The sequence below is a fragment of the Platichthys flesus genome, chromosome 1 (genome assembly GCF_949316205.1).
Source record: "Platichthys flesus chromosome 1, fPlaFle2.1, whole genome shotgun sequence".
In the NCBI taxonomy this organism is placed as follows: Eukaryota; Metazoa; Chordata; class Actinopteri; order Pleuronectiformes; family Pleuronectidae; genus Platichthys; species Platichthys flesus.
This window is the reverse complement of record NC_084945.1, coordinates 12,823,804-12,844,363: the sequence shown is the minus strand read 5'-3', so window position 1 is coordinate 12,844,363 and position 20,560 is coordinate 12,823,804. Positions and strand designations below refer to the sequence as shown.

Here is a 20,560-nt window from a genome sequence, read left to right as displayed (position 1 = left end):
GATGAATCAAATAGTTCAGAATCTTCCAGATCTGTGTCTTTCATCTAAAAAAATTAATGAAAAGATTATAAATATGAAGAGCTGTAACAGGTAGATGAGAAATTATTCTTTGTGCTGTTTTGCAAGTTTTGTGTCATAATTTGATTATTTTAGCAGTTTATATTATAATAAGCAGAATATTTTGACTGTTCTGAAAAAAAAAAGACTATATCGAATTGCAGCAACTTGAAAAATTGAAGTGCAACTGAAAGTTATTGTAGGCCGTCTTAATTTTGGTACAAAAGTCTCAGTTTCATTTTTTGAAGTCTGTAATCTGAAAATAAAGGCACATATGCAATAAATAATTTAGTAAAAGTGCATATAAGAATTTTCGAAATCAAAGTTGTGTCTGCTCTGCTAAACTAATTCTGAATTCACAATCTAGAAAAAACATGTTTCACACATTTTAGACACAACATTAGAGTTCATCGTGGGGACCAGTTTTATCTAACTTTTCAAAAACAGTTACTACTTGCACACTGTCAGAAGGTGTGTTGTGGGGACCACGTGAATACAAAATGTAGAGTGATAATTTATCAAGAAAGAAAATACTGTGAAGTTTGAAATCGACCATGAATATACCTCTACCACTAACCTTCAAGATGCCATACTTGAAATGTCATTGTATAACCAATTTACATAACTTCTGACCAGTAAAGCTATTTCTCATTCACACAACTTAACACATGCTTTGTGGGGACATTTTACACACAACATTATAGTTCATTGTGGGGACCAGTTTTATCTAACTTTTCAAAAACAGTTTCTTCTTCTAACCAGCGAAGCTCTTTCTCATTCACACAACTTAACACATGCTTTGTGGGGACATTTTACACACAACATTATAGTTCATTGTGGGGACCAGTTTTATCTAACTTTTCAAAAACAGTTACTACTTGCACACTGTCAGAAGGTGTGTTGTGGGGACCACGTGAATACAAAATGTAGTGTGATAATTTATCAAGAAAGAAAATACTGTGAAGTTTGAAATCGACCATGAATACACCTCTACCACTAACCTTCAAGATGCCATAGTTGAAATGTCATTGTATAACCAATTTACATAACTTCTGATCAGTAAAGCTATTTCTCATTCACACAACTTAACACATGCTTTGTGGGGACATTTTACACACAACATTATAGTTCATTGTGGGGACCAGTTTTATCTAACTTTTCAAAAACAGTTTCTTCTTCTAACCAGCGAAGCTCTTTCTCATTCACACAACTTAACACATGCTTTGTGGGGACATTTTACACACAACATTAGAGGTCATCGTGGGGACCTGTTTTATCTAACTTTTCAAAAACAGTTACTACTTGCACACTGTCAGAAGGTGTGTTGTGGGGACCACGTGACTCCAAAATGTAGAGTGATAATTTATCAAGAAAGAAAATACTGTGAAGTTTGAAAAGGACCATGAATATACCTCTACTACTAACCTTCAAGATGCCATACTTGAAATGTCATTGTTTACCAATTTACATAACTTCTGTACGGTTAAGTTATTTCTCATTCACACAACTTAACACATGCTTTGTGGGGACATTTTACACACAACATTATAGTTCATTGTGGGGACCAGTTTTATCTAACTTTTCAAAAACAGTTACTACTTGCACACTGTCAGAAGGTGTGTTGTGGGGACCACGTGACTCCAAAATGTAGAGTGATAATTTATCAAGAAAGAAAATACTGTGAAGTTTGAAATCGACCTTGAATATACCTCTACCACTAACCTTCAAGAGGCCATACTTGAAATGTCATTGTTTACCAATTTACATAACTTCTGACCAGTAAAGCTATTTCTCATTCACACAACTTAAAACAGGCTTTGTGGGGACATTTTACACACAGCATTATAGTTCATTGTGGGGACCAGTTTTATCTAACTTTTCTGAAACAGTTTCTTCTTCTGACCAGCGAAGCTCTTTCTCGTTCACACAACTTAACACATGCTTTGTGGGGACATTTTACACACAACATTATAGTTCATTGTGGGGACCAGTTTTATCTAACTTTTCAAAAACAGTTACTACTTGCACACTGTCAGAAGGTGTGTTGTGGGGACCACGTGACTCCAAAATGTAGAGTGATAATTTATCAAGAAAGAAAATACTGTGAAGTTTGAAAAGGACCATGAATATACCTCTACTACTAACCTTCAAGATGCCATACTTGAAATGTCATTGTTTACCAATTTACATAACTTCTGTACGGTTAAGTTATTTCTCATTCACACAACTTAACACATGCTTTGTGGGGACATTTTACACACAACATTATAGTTCATTGTGGGGACCAGTTTTATCTAACTTTTCTGAAACAGTTTCTTCTTCTGACCAGCGAAGCTCTTTCTCGTTCACACAACTTAACACATGCTTTGTGGGGACATTTTACACACAACATTATAGTTCATTGTGGGGACCAGTTTTATCTAACTTTTCAAAAACAGTTACTACTTGCACACTGTCAGAAGGTGTGTTGTGGGGACCACGTGACTCCAAAATGTAGTGTGATAATTTATCAAGAAATAAAATACTGTGAAGTTTGAAATCGACCATGAATATACCTCTACCACTATCCTTCAAGATGCCATACTTGAAATGTCATTGTATACCAATTTACATAACTTCTGATCAGTAAAGCTATTTCTCATTCACACAACTTAACACATGCTTTGTGGGGACATTTTACACACAACATTATAGTTCATTGTGGGGACCAGTTTTATCTAACTTTTCAAAAACAGTTACTACTTGCACACTGTCAGAAGGTGTGTTGTGGGGACCACGTGACTCCAAAATGTAGAGTGATAATTTATCAAGAAAGAAAATACTGTGAAGTTTGAAATCGACCTTGAATATACCTCTACCACTAACCTTCAAGAGGCCATACTTGAAATGTCATTGTTTACCAATTTACATAACTTCTGACCAGTAAAGCTATTTCTCATTCACACAACTTAAAACAGGCTTTGTGGGGACATTTTACACACAACATTATAGTTCATTGTGGGGACCAGTTTTATCTAACTTTTCTGAAACAGTTTCTTCTTCTGACCAGCGAAGCTCTTTCTCGTTCACACAACTTAACACATGCTTTGTGGGGACATTTTACACACAACATTATAGTTCATTGTGGGGACCAGTTTTATCTAACTTTTCAAAACCAGTTACTACTTGCACACTGTCAGAAGGTGTGTTGTGGGGACCACGTGACTCCAAAATGTAGAGTGATAATTTATCAAGAAAGAAAATACTGTGAAGTTTGAAATCGACCATGAATATACCTCTACCACTAACCTTCAAGATGCCATACTTGAAATGTCATTGTTTACCAATTTACATAACTTCTGACCATTAAAGCTATTTCTCATTCACACAACTTAACACATGCTTTGTGGGGACATTTTGCACACTACATTATAGTTCATTGTGGGGACCAGTTTTATCAAATTTTTCTGAAACAGTTTCTTCTTCTGACCAGCGAAGCTCTTTCTCGTTCACACAACTTAACACATGCTTTGTGGGGACATTTTACACACAACATTATAGTTCATTGTGGGGACCAGTTTTATCTAACTTTTCTAAAACAGTTACTACTTGCACACTGTCAGAAGGTGTGTTGTGGGGACCACGTGACTCCAAAATGTAGAGTGAGAATTTATCAAGAAAGAAAATACTGTGAAGTTTGAAATCGACCATGAATATACCTCTACCACTAACCTTCAAGATGCCATACTTGAAATGTCATTGTTTACCAATTTACATAACTTCTGTACGGTAAAGTTATTTCTCATTCACACAACTTAACACATGCTTTGTGGGGACATTTTGCACACTACATTATAGTTAATTGTGGGGACCAGTTTTATCAAATTTTTCTGAAACAGTTTCTTCTTCTGACCAGCGAAGCTCTTTCTCGTTCACACAACTTAACACATGCTTTGTGGGGACATTTTACACAAAACATTGCATTTCCTTGTGTGTTTTACCTAATTGTTCACACACAGTTTCTACATAAACTCGGAACAAAGAGTGATCATATAATGATAAAACAGTGATGGACATGAATTTACCTCTTCAGGTGTGGTCTTTGGCCCAAAGGCACAAGCCATCAGACTCTCTGAGTGGACAGGATCTGAATCATCCTCCTCCATGTTGTTAACAGTGATGCTGGTCGTCTGTAAACAAAAGTAAAACGTTCCCAATATTTACTTATATTATATTCTAATATTTCTATTCAGATAAAGTTTTGAGATTACATCCATGTCATAAGCAGGACTGGATACATTTGGCAAATGACCCTGATTCTTTAACATATAAAGTGATAGCATTTCAATGCTTTTTAATTATGCCCAAACCCATTACCCTAACCCTACCCCTTGTTTTCGAGGGTATTCTTGCCCCTTGAAACAGAGGTTGAAATCTTCCCCATCTAATTGGGACAGCCCTCCAAGAGCTGTTACATTACCAGTGGTCATCGCAAAAACCTGCAACGACATCAGTAGTCTTTGATGTAAACACAAGCGACAAAAGGTTTTGCTGGGCATGTCATTGTAAAAACATTATTGAGATCTCTAATGAACCAATGCTATTGTTTGCATTCACTAAAGTGACAAACCTATAATATCCTAATATCATCTATGCTAATGCAGGTGAATCAATGACTTTTCCATTCATCCAATGGAAGTTGAAAAGTTTGGACACTCTGCACTATTTCACATATAAATCAAAATCAGAGCTTCAGGCTGCTTGCAGAGGTTTGTAGACAACCCTGCTAGGATGCAGTGTTAGAGGATAGAGGATCATTCAGTTCAGTAACATAATATCTATAATGATCTAAACTGACCTTCAATAGCTTCTTAAAACTTTTGTAAATTAGATTCCTGTTTGTTATTTCATGTTCCTGTTATTTTCACTACACTAAGTGGTCGCTCATACATAGCAGCTTAAAGCAGGTTGTGATAGGCAATCCTGGTATTTTTTGTATATGTAACGTGTACATGGTTAAAACAATATTAATACAGCCAAATTAGGTCCACATATTTCTCATTCTACTATTTGTTGTGATACTTGACTCATTGTATTTGCTGTGTTCTGTGCTACATACCTGTGTTTGCCATGGGCAGTCTTCACCTCCATAGTTATAGGCGATTTCTTCTCCTTCTTTGATGTCATCCAGGGCAAATAAACAAAGGTGGGGTTCTCCATTAACACCAATTTTTTTCATTTTGGAGTAAGGACTTCTGTGTTCATCATTAACTTGTCACCCAATTGAGCCATCTTCTCTGAAAGCATCAATACTTGAGAAATTGGAAAAATTGAAAAAGAAAAAATACAAATGTCACAATATATCAAAATAAAACCAGAGCCCCACTTAGTATAACTTAAAATAGTATATGGAGTGTAGTTTAGGAATTCTTAAGTCCACTTGAAGGCAAACATGAATGCAGCACATCAGGGGTGGTTAAGTTTTCTCCTTCTCTGGGATTCTGCATCACTTATTATATCCTTAAAATTCAGATGCAGATTAAGATGCATTTATTAGTCCCAAACACATGCACAGACATGCAAAGGCACACTCATGCAGGTAGGGAAATTTAATCTCTGCTTTTGACCCATCTGGTGCAGGATACACAGGGCAGTGAGCGACCATGTACGGCGCTCGGGGAGCAGATGTTGGGGGAGTAAGGTGCCTTGCTCAGGGGCACTAGACAGGGTAGGGAAACTCTTGGATTTTTGGACAGATCAATCCAGGTTCATCTTTTGTTGTTTCTCGACGGAGTCGAACCAGAGACGAACCAGAAACGAACCAGAGACCTTCTCTGCCCATAGTCCAAGTTTCTGCCGATAGACCACCGCCTCTAGACCTCCCCCCTATATATAACAAAGTCTCCTTTGCAAATTGTACCCTTTGCAAATATACCACATCCTGCAAACAATAAAAACATTTTCAATAAAACAGGAGGATCCATTAATTCTATTCCTTGACAATGAGTTTATGCTAATATATACTACAAAACAAACCAAAACTGACCACTGCAGCATTCTAGTCCCTATTAAATGTACTCTGGAGCTTTTCTTTTGATTTTAAATGATAATTATTTATTGATTATTTACTGCAGATACCACCTTACCTTTTGCTGCATAAATATACTGGACCTCTAATTTGCAGATGTGTATCATGTTGAATTGCTGATCCGTGGTGGCATTTCTGAAGGAAAAGATTAAAACAAATGAGTTTACTTTAAAATAATTGTTTGATTTGTTTGCTTAGTAAGATTTTGTGGTACTACAAATTGTTGTTGTTGCCTAAAACCTCATGAGGATTGTTTTTCTTGCAAAATTCAACTACAGTAACATTCTCCTTCACTCTCTGTCATGAGTAACCTTCCTGCCTACAGGATGATGCATACTCCTGTGCGTTGTTGCATAAACTATACACATCTACAACATATATGCACCGTATATCTGTCTTGTGCATGTGTGAAAGCTAAACCGGGTCAAATCTAAAGCCAATTCTTTAGATTTTACCTGCAGGTCATGCCTGAAAACACCTTAAATGAGAGATGATTATGTCTGAATAATTATGAAGGAGTTTGGCTTTCACATATAAAGAACACAGCAGGAGAATTCAGACAGGAGGAGGCTCCTGGGTAGAGCAAGCAAGAGGCATGACATGATGACAAATTCAGTATCAGAGAGCATAGTATTTTTTTTTACAGCACATCAAAGATGATGGCAAAAGAATGTAATTGTATTTAGTTTTGCATTTACACCAATGTTACAAGCATTTGAATATGTCCTCATTATCAACAAAGAGTCAACAGGGAGATTTTTCATGCTGAGATATTTTTATTATCCCAGTCTCACGTGTGTGAGCTGTTAAAAACACTATGAATTTGCCTACTCGCCGGCTCTGAATCCTCCGGATAATCTCCTACTGTCTTTTCTCAATGGCTTATTCGGACAATCTGCAGAGTTTTTACTGGGGGGGTGACAGAAGAAACTCTGGATTATCCGGAGCGTTTGCGTTTTTACAAACTGCCCCTATCTGGATAGTCTCTTGGTATCATCCAGATTGCAGTGCATGTTTAAAAGCAACTTAAAGAGAGTAAAGTAAGAAGGAAAACAAAGCAGCAGCTATTTTCTGTTGTGATTTTATACGGGAAATAGATGATTCACTATTTTAACTTCATTTAAATTCAACAAATGTGGTGTTATTCCCACATAATAACTGGTAGTGTTGACACCTTTTCTCTTATCTACCAGGGCAACACAGAACAGAAGTGGGTTAAATGAAAACCATGAAAGAATTATCCATAGACTATTCAATATTATTAAGATTAAGATTAAGATGCATTTATTTGTCTCAAACACATGCACAGACATGCAAAGGCACACTCATGAAGGAAGGGAAATTTAATCTCTGCTTTTGACCCATCTGGTGCAGGACACACAGAGCAGTGAGCGACCATGTACGGCGCTCGGGGAGCAGATGTTGGGGGAGTAAGGTGCCTTGCTCAGGGGCACTAGACAGGGCAGGGAGACTCTTGGATTTTTGGACAGATCAATCCAGGTTCGTCTTTGGTTGTCTCTCTGTGGAGTCGAACCAGCGACGAACCAGAGACCTTCTCTGCCCACAGTCCAAGTTTTTGCCACTAGACCACCGCCTTATGAATACAAATACACCTTTCAATTACATTGACCTCATCACACAAGAACTTCTCTCTCCCTTGCTTTAGCTGTACAAACACTTTAACTTTCTATCTGCAAAAAAAGTAATATTCACAGTAAAATTTCTCAGCTTTTACCTGTTTATTTGCCTGACGTTAATAACCTACTGCTCTACTTTTCTATTCTAGACATTTTATCATATTAGTGACTTGTCATTTGTGATTGTAGCTAATTTAACTTAACTGCAGGTTTTAGATTTAATCTTCTATCATTTAATTCCAGATTTATGCCTCTGACCATGTTTCTTTAATAACCTGCTCTGCCTCTTCCACATGAACCTGCCCATGTTAAATAAGAAAATAAGTTAAAAGGGCCGGTTCATAACCAGCTTCCAAATAGAGGTTATCCAGAGCAGCCAGGTTACACTTCCTCTGTTGTTTAAAATTTAAAGCCCCTCAGCGGAAGCTACAGTCAGACTTAAATTATTCTGTATAATGGTACTGTGTAAAATGCGAACAGCTGTAATTTGAATTGTCTGACTATAGTCAAAACCTGTGCTCTATAATGTTCTCTATTAATTAACTTAAACATACTAAATATAGCATAACAGGGCTTATATTGATCTTAAGTTCATCATAACAAAATGAGACTCAAAACTCAGAAATGCTTAACTTGATTGTCTCCTTCAGTTTACATAAACTCCTACACATATGCATCATGCATGCAAGTAGTAATAGAAATGCAGTAAAACATTTGAGGTCTCACACTTAGCCTTTGTAGCTAATCAGAGCTATTAATCATGCTAGCTAGGTACAAGTAATACATGCAATTTGAGGATTCAACACTGCTTATAATTATTTAAGATACAACTGTGCTTACCTTATGCTTTACTTTTGCTCCTCTGCACATGTTCTTATCTTCTTAGCTAGTTTCTCCATCAAATAATCTTCTTTTACTGTTGATAGCTACCTCTTGATGCTGAAAATGTCCTCGCTGCTTGAATCATTCCTAATGGGGACAAGGAAGTGGGTGGCACCCAACCATATTTGGAAGATGTGTGTGTGTGAAGCAGTGGGTGCAGTACTAACTAGAAACAGTAGGGCCACCAATGAGCAATGCTCACACACTCACACTCACCAAAAAACATGTCGTATGGGCCAATGCTTAAAACTTCACGGGCACCTTCAGAGTAGCTCTAGTAGTCATTTAAAAGGGTTATCCTCATGGGGACCGGGATTTTGGTCCCCAAAGCGCAACCGGTCCCCATGACGTGACTGTGTAAACAGTCAACGGTCCCCATCGCGTGATGATTACCAGAACACACACACACACACACACACACACACACACACACACACACACGCACACACAGGTCAATTCTGGGACTTAATTTCCTGAAGTCCGACCCTGACCATAATTTCACCTTAACAACTGACCAAATTAGTTTTTTCCACCAGGGGACATGACATTTGTCTCCAGTGGGACAAAGTATCCTCATAAACAGTTATTTAGTCTGAAGTGCCTGAAAAATACTCCATGACAGAGTCAATAGTGTTTAATTAATTCTTAAGTCAGTCACCCAAAACAAAGAGTTGCCATCTTTACTATCAGTCAAAATGATTTAATTGGAAACCTGATTCCCTGCCTTCTACATTTCCTACATTTATATAATTTTTCAGATAAATTTAGGTTTAGCATGAAATGCTTAGATTTGCTTGTAATAGTGAATCATTCCTGGCTTAAAGGCTTATAAACAAAGGGATTTAAGAGGGATTTATTTTTTCTACAAAGCTTGTATTATTAGGATTAAACTTAGAGCCCCTGAAGGTGAATACGCTATAGAGCAAGAGTAAGTGCACAGGGAGAAAAAGAGTTCTATTGCTCATTTGTTGTGATAATAAGAAAGAGTAAACCACTCTGTATGTGACAATGTTAAAAGCAAACATATACGTCTCATCTCATCTCATTTTCGTCCGCTTATCCGGGGTCGGGTCGCGGGGGGAGCAGCTCAAGCAGGGGGCCCCAGACTTCCCTTTCCCGGGCCATTTTGACCAACTCTGACGGGGGGATCCCGAGGCGTTCCCAGGCCAGTGTTGAGATATAATCTCTCCACCTAGTCCTGGGTCATCCCCGAGGTCTCCTCCCCACTGGACGTGCCTGAAACACCTCCCAAGGAAGGCGCCCAGTGGGCATCCTTACCAGATGCCCGAACCACCTCAGCTGACTCCTTCCTAAGTAAAGGAGCAGCGGCTCTAATCCGAGTTCCTCACGGATGGCTGAGCTTCTCACCCTATCCCTAAGGGAGACGCCAGCCACCCTTCTGAGAAAACTCAGGAAAATAAAAAGTCCTATTGACATGTATTCACCCAGACTTCCACACTCTTGACATGACAATACAACTGTATACTCATCTTCACTCACAGACACAACAGCAGAACTAGTCTTTATCAGACAGAAATGATCGAACTCTAAATTTGATGGGAATCACTGCCTCATGTTAAACATTACAATTCTTAAAAACCTACATACAACTTCATATTAGGGATGTTCCACTGCAGGAAACGACTCCTTGAAGTGACTTTTAGTGGCCGCTTTATGAGCTCAGTTTCTATGACTGCCTCAGAAATATTAGCGGGCTCATTAATTGTTTTCGCCGCATAGTGGATTTATCCATGTCAAATGATTCATTAAGCCTAGATTATATGTTACTTACATTCCTAATCACTTTTCAAAGTAGCAGATTGAGCTTTGTGAGGGCTCTGTCTTTTTCTTCCACTGTTCCCCTCATTACAATTCGGCAAAGGCTGTCCTCAGTAAAATTTCGCTTCATGTATGCTCAGTTTAAAGATAATTTTAGGGTTTTAACAATTGTTATCAATTCTACAAACCCCAAAAAAGAAGACCAAAGACACAAAGGTAACGTTTTAATAAAACAATGATTAGTTTTTATTTCTTTCCAAAACACATTAATAAGCACAAGGATAAACCAGCTTTTCACTGCAATGCTCTATAATGTGTCTAATGTGCATTTGTATGGACATGTTGCTTTGAGCATTGCAGAATATTGTAAATAAAGCCACTGGATTTTCTACCATTGTTGGGTTAAATCTGCCATTATCATCATTGTGAACTGTAGCTGTGGGGTGAAAAAAGACACAGGCATAGCAACAGTTACTAAGATCAGCTGGGTTTGGAGGACATTCAAGAAATTATTAGATTTTATCTTTTAATTTCTTTAAGCAACTCATTTCCTGCTGTACGATGTATCAGACTTTTATTTCAAAGCACTATTCTGAGGCTTTTGTTCTGTCCAACCTGTCACTGGGTGTATTATTATGTTTTTGAAGTTTATGATGAGGTTCAGACATCACAGCACAACTTCATAACAAAATCTTTTCATTTTACCCACAGAAAAATAGGATACTTAGGATACAAAGCTAGAGCTGTGGAGCGGCAGCAGCATCGTGTTTGGAGGCTAATCCTGTCGTCACATTCGTGCTTTAATTACCCATATTTTGCCCTTTTTATTTCAGCTTCCTTATTTTATTAGTTGAATTCCAGTATGTATCTTATTGTGTCACTTTTCTAAATCAGCTCCTATCCTATATAACCCTGTCTTGCTCATGTGGAGAGAAAAAAACACAAGACGTAATTTCCAGGGCAACAAACTGAGCTTGTAAACTCTGCTTCCTTTGAAAGCCCTTGTGAGTACACCCACCTTTATCCTTCAACATTCTCCCAAAGTTGACTTCTGCTTCTCTTCAAAACCCTCCGCCATCACTTCCTGACACATCAGTCAATTTTTCTACATCAAAAAACGCTTGAGTGCCTCCATCTTGCGTTCATTGTTTCACCCTAACCGAGGAGAGAAAGTTAAAATAAGTCCCCTCATTGATAACCGTCTGGGCGTACTTTCTCATTTCCATCAAGTTTCTGGCCTCATTCACTTTCCAAAATTAAGACACAGATTTCTTACTTTCTTGGTCCATTACAGCTGTGTGTGCCTACACCTGAAACCCCAGGCTTTTCATTTTGTGGTGGTATTATTTTAAAAGATGAGTTTCTGCACTTCAGGCAGCCCACAAATACACCATGTTATTGCTCAAATGCACAGAGAGATGAGATTTTTAAAATTATTCCAGTTTGAAAAAGTGTTATACTTCGAATGAGATTGCACCAGGCAGACGCAGCTTTGACTGGTCCAACTCTGCCGCAAAAATGAATACTTTATAAATTGAAATTATTAAGGTGTTCACTATGTTGTCGCTACCAGCTCACCTCTCAACATGTATGATTTGAATCTGATATAAATAATACAAAGCATAATTTACAGTTCATGGTTTACGGAGTCTAACTTAACAAAATAACATTATAACATGAGCTTCTAAAATTAATTATTAATTTAAGGACTGTTAAATATAATTGCGTTAGATTGTCCAACTACCTGTGATATCTGTGTGTCTACCTCCTCTTGATTAAATAGACATGTAAGGCTATTCTGAGCCTTGTTAGCTACCTTGTATTTCACGTGTTTCATCATGTATTACCGCACTTCATTTTGCCATGTGAATGATTATGATTAGAGAGATCTAGATAGGTTGGCGCCTTCTCTCTGTGACGTCCATCGGGATAGTACTTCTGATGAAGGGCTCTATAAATAAATTAGCTTGAACTTAATGTGATTTTCATCTCACAATTCCTGTGTCCACATCGCAGCCACTTATTGTAAGATGTGGGCTCATCAAAAATGTACAAATATTCAAAACACACCAGCTTGGAGTAAAACCAATTTATCCAAATTTTTGCCCTTCAGTTGTTTGCAGTGAAGTCTCATAATATCATTCAAATCCATCTTTCCTTTTTTTTTTAACAAAGTACAGTCATAGAAATCAGATGTTGGTCACACAGGAAGGTCTGATATATTCTTTTTTTTCAAATAAAATGAATTGACTTTTTCAGGCTCCTGTCCAACCTCCAGCAGTGTGGAGCCGTTAAACACAGGTTAACTGAAAGAGATCCTGTGTCTCAGGGGAAATTTCCTCTTTCATGTAAGCCCCCCCCCCCCCCCCCCCCCCCACACACACACACACACGCACACACAGAGTTCAGAGTAAAGGGTCATCTCCCCCACTCCATATGAAGGGAGAATTTGTGTCCGCCATTTCAACCATTTAATGGAGGGATTGTGAGACTACCAGGGGTCAGTCTCAGAGCAGCACCTCTTGAAGGTACTGCTCTGAGACTTTTCCAGTCTTCATATCAGCCTCAATGTGGGCAAAATATTATCAATAATTCAAAGGCATGATTTCAAAGGAGGGTTTAAATTTGATGTCAAATTTACTGTAATTATTTACTTATCTTTTCTGTGCTGCCATGGTCTAATACTTACATGTCGAGTGTGTGGTTTGCTGATTAATGGCTGCTGTCTCCAGACCTGAGGAACTTACAGTGGTAGTGTCTTTGCCTCTCATCCCTCTGGCCCTCACAGTGATGATTATAGGATAACCTCTAGCACGGTAATTAATCAGCCCAGAAGAAGCCCATTCATTCAGACTAAATGTGACAGCTGCTTGGCTGGGTGGATCATTCGATGGGAGGATCATAGGGACCTACTACCAACCTCAAAGTGTCCCTGAGGCTGGCTCCGATTCAACAGAAATCGATAGTGCAGGTCTAACAGCTGCAGGTGTATACGGCTGGTCAATTAAAGGCGTAAACAGCTTGAAGTTGCCTCCCTGACAACATTTTGTGCTGATGTCCTTGTGCCCTTTACAGAGCAGCAGTCAAAAATATAAAGTGAAACCAGAGACGAAACTATACTCACCAATGTCAGGCGAACATCAAGCAGTGCCACACTGTCATAAAACAAGTTCATCTTTGAATCTGCCCTTCATGGTGACTGGTGGTATATCAATTTTTCTCATTAAAGTTTCAATCCAATTTTATTGTATTCAACGCAACACTGTGCACATTTTTCAGTTCCAGAGATTTAATTCAAGTGTTTCTCTGATCAAAGAGAAATTTGAGGTAGTTTGTAGTTGTAATATTGTGCCGAGAGACCTGAGCTTGAATATTTAAGTATCAACTTTTCAATCAATCAATCAATTAGTCAATTGACAGAAAATAAATTGCAGATTACTTTGATAATTGCTGAATCATTGTCAATTTCATTACCAAGAAAAATGTGTTTTTCCGGTTTTAACATCATAAAAATAAGGGTTTGTTGCCTTACTTTATGTTCTAAGTATTGTGTTATGGACTTTTGGTTTAAGACTGAGAGAAACTGACATTGTCTTGGCATTTGACAAAGTAGTGGAGATTCATTCTTTTTTCGTTTTAACCTTTTTGGAGACTAAACAACAACACAAAATTATCGGTATAATCATCTTTAAATTTACTAAAGATTTTTTAAGAAGGCAGGAGATTTTCACTTGACAGGGATCATTTTGGCTGAGAACCATCATTTTTTATCTTTTCAAACATAAACTGAAGGACACACATTTTCTGTGCATCAACGGCATCGATAGAAGGACTTTTGGTAGAGACTGGTCCAATTCACACCAATTTGGTGGCTGAACATCCCACAAATAGTTTATCGACTTCCTGTAGATTCTCTTGAGTTATTAAACGAGCAGAAACAGCGAGAAAACACTTTTCATCATGTCGATGTAGCTGAAATACAGAAAAAGCCCCTCTCATATTGCAAACCACAAGAAGTACATTTTTTCACTCTGGCAGGTCTGTTAGCTGAGACGAATGGGCAGCATGCTCCTGCATTGATCATCTCACAGTCATAAATGGCTGCTGCTGAGGACACAGGACCAGGGAGGCGTTCTGTCGTTACAGCTATATTACACAGGGAAAGGTAATAAGGGGTGTTGCTGATGCTCATTGTCGGACAAGGTGAATTGGAACAAATTATTTTTACCCACTAATTGTTTTTAATGTGCACTGCTTCGCATTGGAGTTGAAAGTAATCTGGGTTTAAAGCCTCTTCTTTTTTTTTAAGGCGGCATATTTCCAGCTGTCAATTCAATTTACTGATTTCTTCCTGCCTACCGTGCTCAGTAATGGAGGTGGATGATAACAGCCGACTATACAAAGAGGACGATTCAACTGCAATTTGCTCTGAAGAGTCAGTGCCTGTGGACAATGTGGCAAACAAAGACATTTATCCTTGTTTTCTTCCGGTAATATACTTTGTAAACATGTTGCAGTCATACAGAAGAATTGTGGTAAATAATGCCACTAATTTAAATGAAAAAATACAAATCATGCATTGTTGTAGCTGCAGATTGGATGACAATTAAAAACTGTTATTAGCTAATATTCATTGGCAAAGATGATAAATACTCTGAAGACACAATCGAGAACTTCAGTGGAAAATATGAAAGGCCTGACATTCCTTCAGATGCTGCAGCTCTCATGTGCATTTAGTGGGTCGTCAGTAGTTGCCAGTTGGGAGAAAAATATAAATAATAAAAAAGAGTTGATGTTAAAGAGTAGGAGGATGACTTGCAATAAATGACAAGTCAGACTGCCTCCGAGACACAGGCTGGGAAAAATAACCAGCTGGCAAATACAAAGAATCCAGACACTCTGCTGCACCAAGCACACTCCTGCAGATATGAGAATTAGTGCGTGGTACTTCGCGAGTAAACATGGGCACAATCCTCTTCACAATGGCTGCATGTTAAGCTTTTTACTTGTAGCTGTGCCATTTAATGAGCCTCTATTCTTCTCCTGGGCCATAGGAATAATAAGAACCCGCATCAGAACCATAATAAAAACATTTCCCACCCTACTCTGGGATGGTTATTCACAGTTCGGTAAAGAAAAGGCAACAGGTTTGCGTCACCAGGTTAAACTGCTGCTCCTCGAGTTCACTTTGTCTGCAGTGTTTTCCCTCGGAGCTCTTCTGCTGTAATTAGTTCGCCTGCTATCTTTCCCTGCGCTGGTCTAATTACAGACGCATAGGAGATGACAGCAGCCTCCTCTCTGCATCCTGTGCGTCTCACAGAGAGCTGGACCGGAGCCAGACCCAGAACATGACCCCTCGAACCCACCGGGATTTCCCACCGAGCCCCGCTGCCTCTACCTCGTGGTTTGATCCAGTATTGCAGCTTCGTTTTCAGAAGATCTCTCCAAGAAAGTGAAAAAACAAAAACTAATCAACTCTCAGAGAATGTGCAGGAAAGATCAGATTTTAAGTCTTTGCTCAGTTGGTGTGTCTCGTGGCCACAGAAAGGCGTTGGGAGCCCGTGCGCCCTGCTCCGCGGAGCTGGTCCGGTCTGATCCACTCTCGCTGTGAGCCAGTGCGCAGCGGGGACGCGTGCAGCGGGGAGGCTGTCAGTCCTCACCCTCCCTCCCATTGGCTGCAGCAGGATGCTCGGTGTCTCTCCCTCCTCCTCGAGCCTCAGATGCAGCTGGATCCGCCGCAGGTTCGCATTGGAGCAGGAGCGCGAAGCTTCACCTGTAGATGCTTGACATTCCCTGCGTAAAAATTCACCCACAAAGTCGCATCTGAGGCAAAGGCTCGGCGCTTTCGGATCTTGCAGCGGCTGGAATTGACTTCAACCCCCCAAGTTCGTTTTGTTTTTGTGCTGGCGGCTGTCGCCCTGTGCTCCGGTGTCACGGGATAGCGCAGGCTGCATGGAGGGATGTCGGCATGGCTTGCACCAGGAGAACCAAAACTTTGGTGTCCACATGCGTGATCCTGAGCGGCATGACCAACATCGTGTGCCTGCTCTATGTGGGATGGGTAACTAATTATATCGCCAACATTTACATCAAAGTGCCCATGCCACTGCCGGAGAGAAAGTTGGAGGGGGACAAAAGAGGGGACACTTTCCGGATCATGGAGAGGCTCGATCGGCTGGAGAATGTGGTCAACCAGCACATACAAGGTAAAGCACCCATTAACCAGTTTAACTCACTGCTTGGAGGAGAACTGGGCAGCTCAAGGTTCAAGTTTCAGTAACACTTCAAGTGTGGATTGATAAGGTCTAGTGTGATTGACAGAGCAGGAACTTGATCTAAACCTATATGTGGAAGATGTGATAGATAGAGGACAAAGCTGAATGTCCCCACGAGGATCACACAGAGGCTGCAACCCAACATGTTTGAAAAAGATGCTGCTTATGCCAGAGCTGAATAGATTTACTGCAATTTAACAAGTACTATCTCTGCTCTTAACGTATAGCCTATGGTTGAGCACTCTGCAAAGTGGATATCATCCATCTTCTGATTTACAGACTGTGAACGACTTTGCTGTTCAGTCTGTTAATTACATTTTCAAGGTTAATTACAGAGGTTTTGTTGAAACCATGTTCTGTGCCCCTTGCATCTCTTACTCGCCTCCTCTGTAGTTATTAAGAGCCACAAGCCAGTGATGTGATATAGTTTCATGCAGCAGCAAGTGTTTCGGTCCAATTTCGTATATATCTGACTGAACTGGGTTTATGTATCATGCTGTCAGAGCTAATTCTCTGCACCTCGTATGTAATTTGACTTGAACTTGTTCTTTTAGGAATGTCTGGAATCCCTTTTTTTTTTCTCGAATTCCTTCTTGCCTTTTGCCTCCACTCGCCATGTACAGTTAGCACACGCTCGATCGCACACTGTTAATTTCTGTCCGTGTCTTTAAAGGAGCTATTCTTGTCATCACAGAGAGAGAGCGAGAGAGAGAGAGAGAGAGAGAGAGAGAGAGAGGAGGGGGTCCTTTTTGGGCAGGTCCTGATTTCCAATGGCACAGTGGTGGTGCAGAAAAACTAAATGCAGACAGGAATCCTCACCTGCTCCCTTAGAGCGCCATGGCCTGATGCTAAGCTTGAGTAAACATTCCACCTGGAGGCAGGTCTCCATTTCACCTTGGCGCCCACAGGCCTCTGCGGGGTGGAGCTTTGTTCAGAGGTCCCAGGTGAATCCGGAGTACGTGTTTCACCTATTTCTGTGCTTTAAAAAACATTTGCATTGTTGGAGAAATGTTTCGACAACGAATTCCACCGCTTTGGCACGCGTCACGCTTCATCATAGAATCATGTAAATCAAAGTAAGTAATATATATTTTGACGCACTCTGCTGTTGGATCTCTGGGAGTTTTTAAGGAACATTTTGACAGAGACAATCACACGCTCTCTCCATCCTCTCTTTTTCCACTCGTTGTGTCGAACTCTCCACCAGAAAGAGAAGAAGAGTGTTTCCCCCAAATGTCGAACACTTCCCATTAAAAAACGAGCTGAGGCACATTGTTTTGTTATGTCACTTTTAAAACTAGGACAGCCGTTCTGTAATTAGTTTGGGGTTAAAAAATCTCTCATGAGCTCAAACACAGATAGCCAGCATCATTAACAGCTGCTCTGTGGTATTTGTATTCATTCACGGACATGACAGAAATCACATTAATATCAACAGTGTGTCTCTGTGCTTGTCATTTTTTTTATTTATTTTTTTGAGATGTGAAGTGCAGCACCGTTGTTGAGTTTGTTCCACGGGGCTAATGCAGGAAGACACTGTGGATGTCATATTTGCGACACCAAAAAAATGACTGCCAACAGAATGACCTGTCACTTCAAGCATGAATCAGGTTTTCTGGATTTCCCTGATAATTGATACGAATGAAACCACTGCAGAAAAGCACCCATAATCTGAGTCTGTAAAGGGCTGATGGCATCAGCAGCCAGTGAGCTCTGGGCAGAGTCACACAGTCATTAGGGCACGTTTGACGTCTCTAAAAATATTTCCTTCCTAAATAGTGTTCAGGGACAAGTGCAGGAATTGATTATAATCTCATTCAGTGCCATGACTCACAAAATCACCTGGCCTGTCACCATAACTAGTTTAGCTCCATATATTGTCCTAGAAATAATGGCGATGAAAGATAATATTGTTATTTTAAGACCTTTAGCGTCCAGAGTTCAGTTTGTGTCTGTAGAAAGTTTGTTTCAGTCTCAACCACAAGGAAAACACAATTCAGTTCCATCCAGTCAAATCAGGGCTAAAACAAATACGACAACAATTGTTCGGTGCGGGTTACCACGGATCTTCTCAAAGCAACACCTCTCCAGTATCCATGTCATATGTCCTCTATATACAATATGTACAGGGCTCTCACGGTACCATAGTATAGGTGAAGTCGGTTAGTCAGGTGGGAATATGGCATTGGCCTTCAACCGGTAGCTAGGGAAAACTCTACAGGGAATGAACAATCCCCCGGGTGATTTCCTCACAATTCCGTCTTTAGAGACGAGTCTTCTGATCCTAACACACAAACTTAATAACACACTTTTGCAAAGGTAAAACAGACGATCCTCTCCTCCAACCTCTTCTGTCACTGCTCTGCTGCCTACAGGTCACCTCCGTGTAGTGGTTCACAATACGCTGGGTCTGGGGTTGTGATTGGATTATTGACAGATTGGAGAACTGAAAACATGAATGAATGAACTCTCTGATAGGTTGGCGGTGACGTGATCGAACACTGGTTGCTATACAATAAACAAACGGCCAATATCGAGGTCTGCATAAAGATAATGTTCAAGATAGAACGATAGTTTTGATAACATAACATTTCATATTATTCCTTTATTTTCTGTTATTCCACAAATCACCTTTTACTGCAATATTTGTGATCACCTAGAAGGTACTTTGTGTTCTTCCACACAATATTGATGCAGGCGGGAAACTGAGGACTCTCAAATACCAAATGCAGAGCTCATATACCTGCAGGAGGATCTACTTTTCCCACATAGACCTGGTTTAACACAGGCCAGAAAGCTCTGCTTTGCAAACTATGCTGCTGACGCGTCCCCACAAGAGACTGAAACTAACCTCCTTTACCACCTACACAATGATCACGTCAAACAGTACAGGGAGAGTCACAGCAGTACAGTCGAGTGCTCAAAACTAACTCCACTCTCTGACGTTGCAAGAGGCTAAATGGCAAGTATGAATCATCAAGATGGAAGAGATGGTGGTCGGTAAAACTTAAATCTGCAAAGAGGAGGACGAGTAGTTATCTCTATTGTTATGAAATAATATCTGTTGGGACATGAGGTTTTTCTCATATCGCACGGCCCGACCACACAGTCACATGATTCACTCAGTTTAAGTGCTGTGGAGGCCAAAATCACCGCAGAGCAACACTTCACGTTGACTCACGGTGGACAGCCGAGGGAGCTGAGAAATCTCTGGTGTCATCTCCCCCCCCCCCCCCCCCCCGGCCGGTTACCACGACAAAGCAACCTGGCAACGGCATAAACCTGACTGAACCTCTTTTTGTATTAAGTACAGTCAGCCGAGGAGAATTTATTGGGTAGGTGCACAGAGCAGGTTCCCACACGCCCACAATGAGGGCTGTTGCTACACTCTCAGCTTCATGCTACAAAAAAAAAAATGAGTGAAGATGGTTTGCAGCCTCACTCTATTACACTGGAGAGAGTCTGCAGGGAGCCTTGTCAGGTTATGGTATTATGATGTGAATGAAAAATTATGATTAAAGCGCTTATTCTTCATAGTTTTGGCATATTCAGTAAATGAAGTAACCCAATATGGAATTTGTATGCTTTAAGTGCAGCTAAGTCACTATGCATGTTTTGATATATTATCCAGGTGTTCAGTTTATTATCGGAATTCCACTTTTACTTTTGATTACTTTCGATTTTTTAATCCACTGTGATTTTTTTCAGCTTTTTCTGTTAATTGTGTTGGTATTTGTTGACATGAGCTGCTGCATACAATTACACTCCCATCGATATAAGTCTGAGAAGTGTTTAATTAAAGTGAGCTCCAGCCAAAAGTAATTTTAATGACTCTACAATCATCGCTTATTTTCTTTCTTTAG

The 20,560-nt window shown here is 39.8% G+C and overlaps 1 protein-coding gene across 2 annotated transcripts in view; it reads left to right on the top strand.

Moving 5' to 3' along the window:
• The window catches only part of galnt18b (UDP-N-acetyl-alpha-D-galactosamine:polypeptide N-acetylgalactosaminyltransferase 18b), a 97,286-nt gene that overhangs the window by 5,097 nt on the left and 71,629 nt on the right, over positions 1-20,560 (top strand). The window contains exon 1 of one of the 2 annotated variants that reach the window (XM_062385107.1): positions 16,028-16,628. The exons of the other annotated variant lie outside the window; for it this stretch is intronic. Within the exon in view, the coding sequence (XP_062241091.1) occupies positions 16,391-16,628 (238 nt within the window). The 5' untranslated portion in view covers positions 16,028-16,390. Of the gene's footprint in view, positions 1-16,027; positions 16,629-20,560 lie in introns of those variants that run through there. 2 annotated transcript variants of the gene reach the window in all.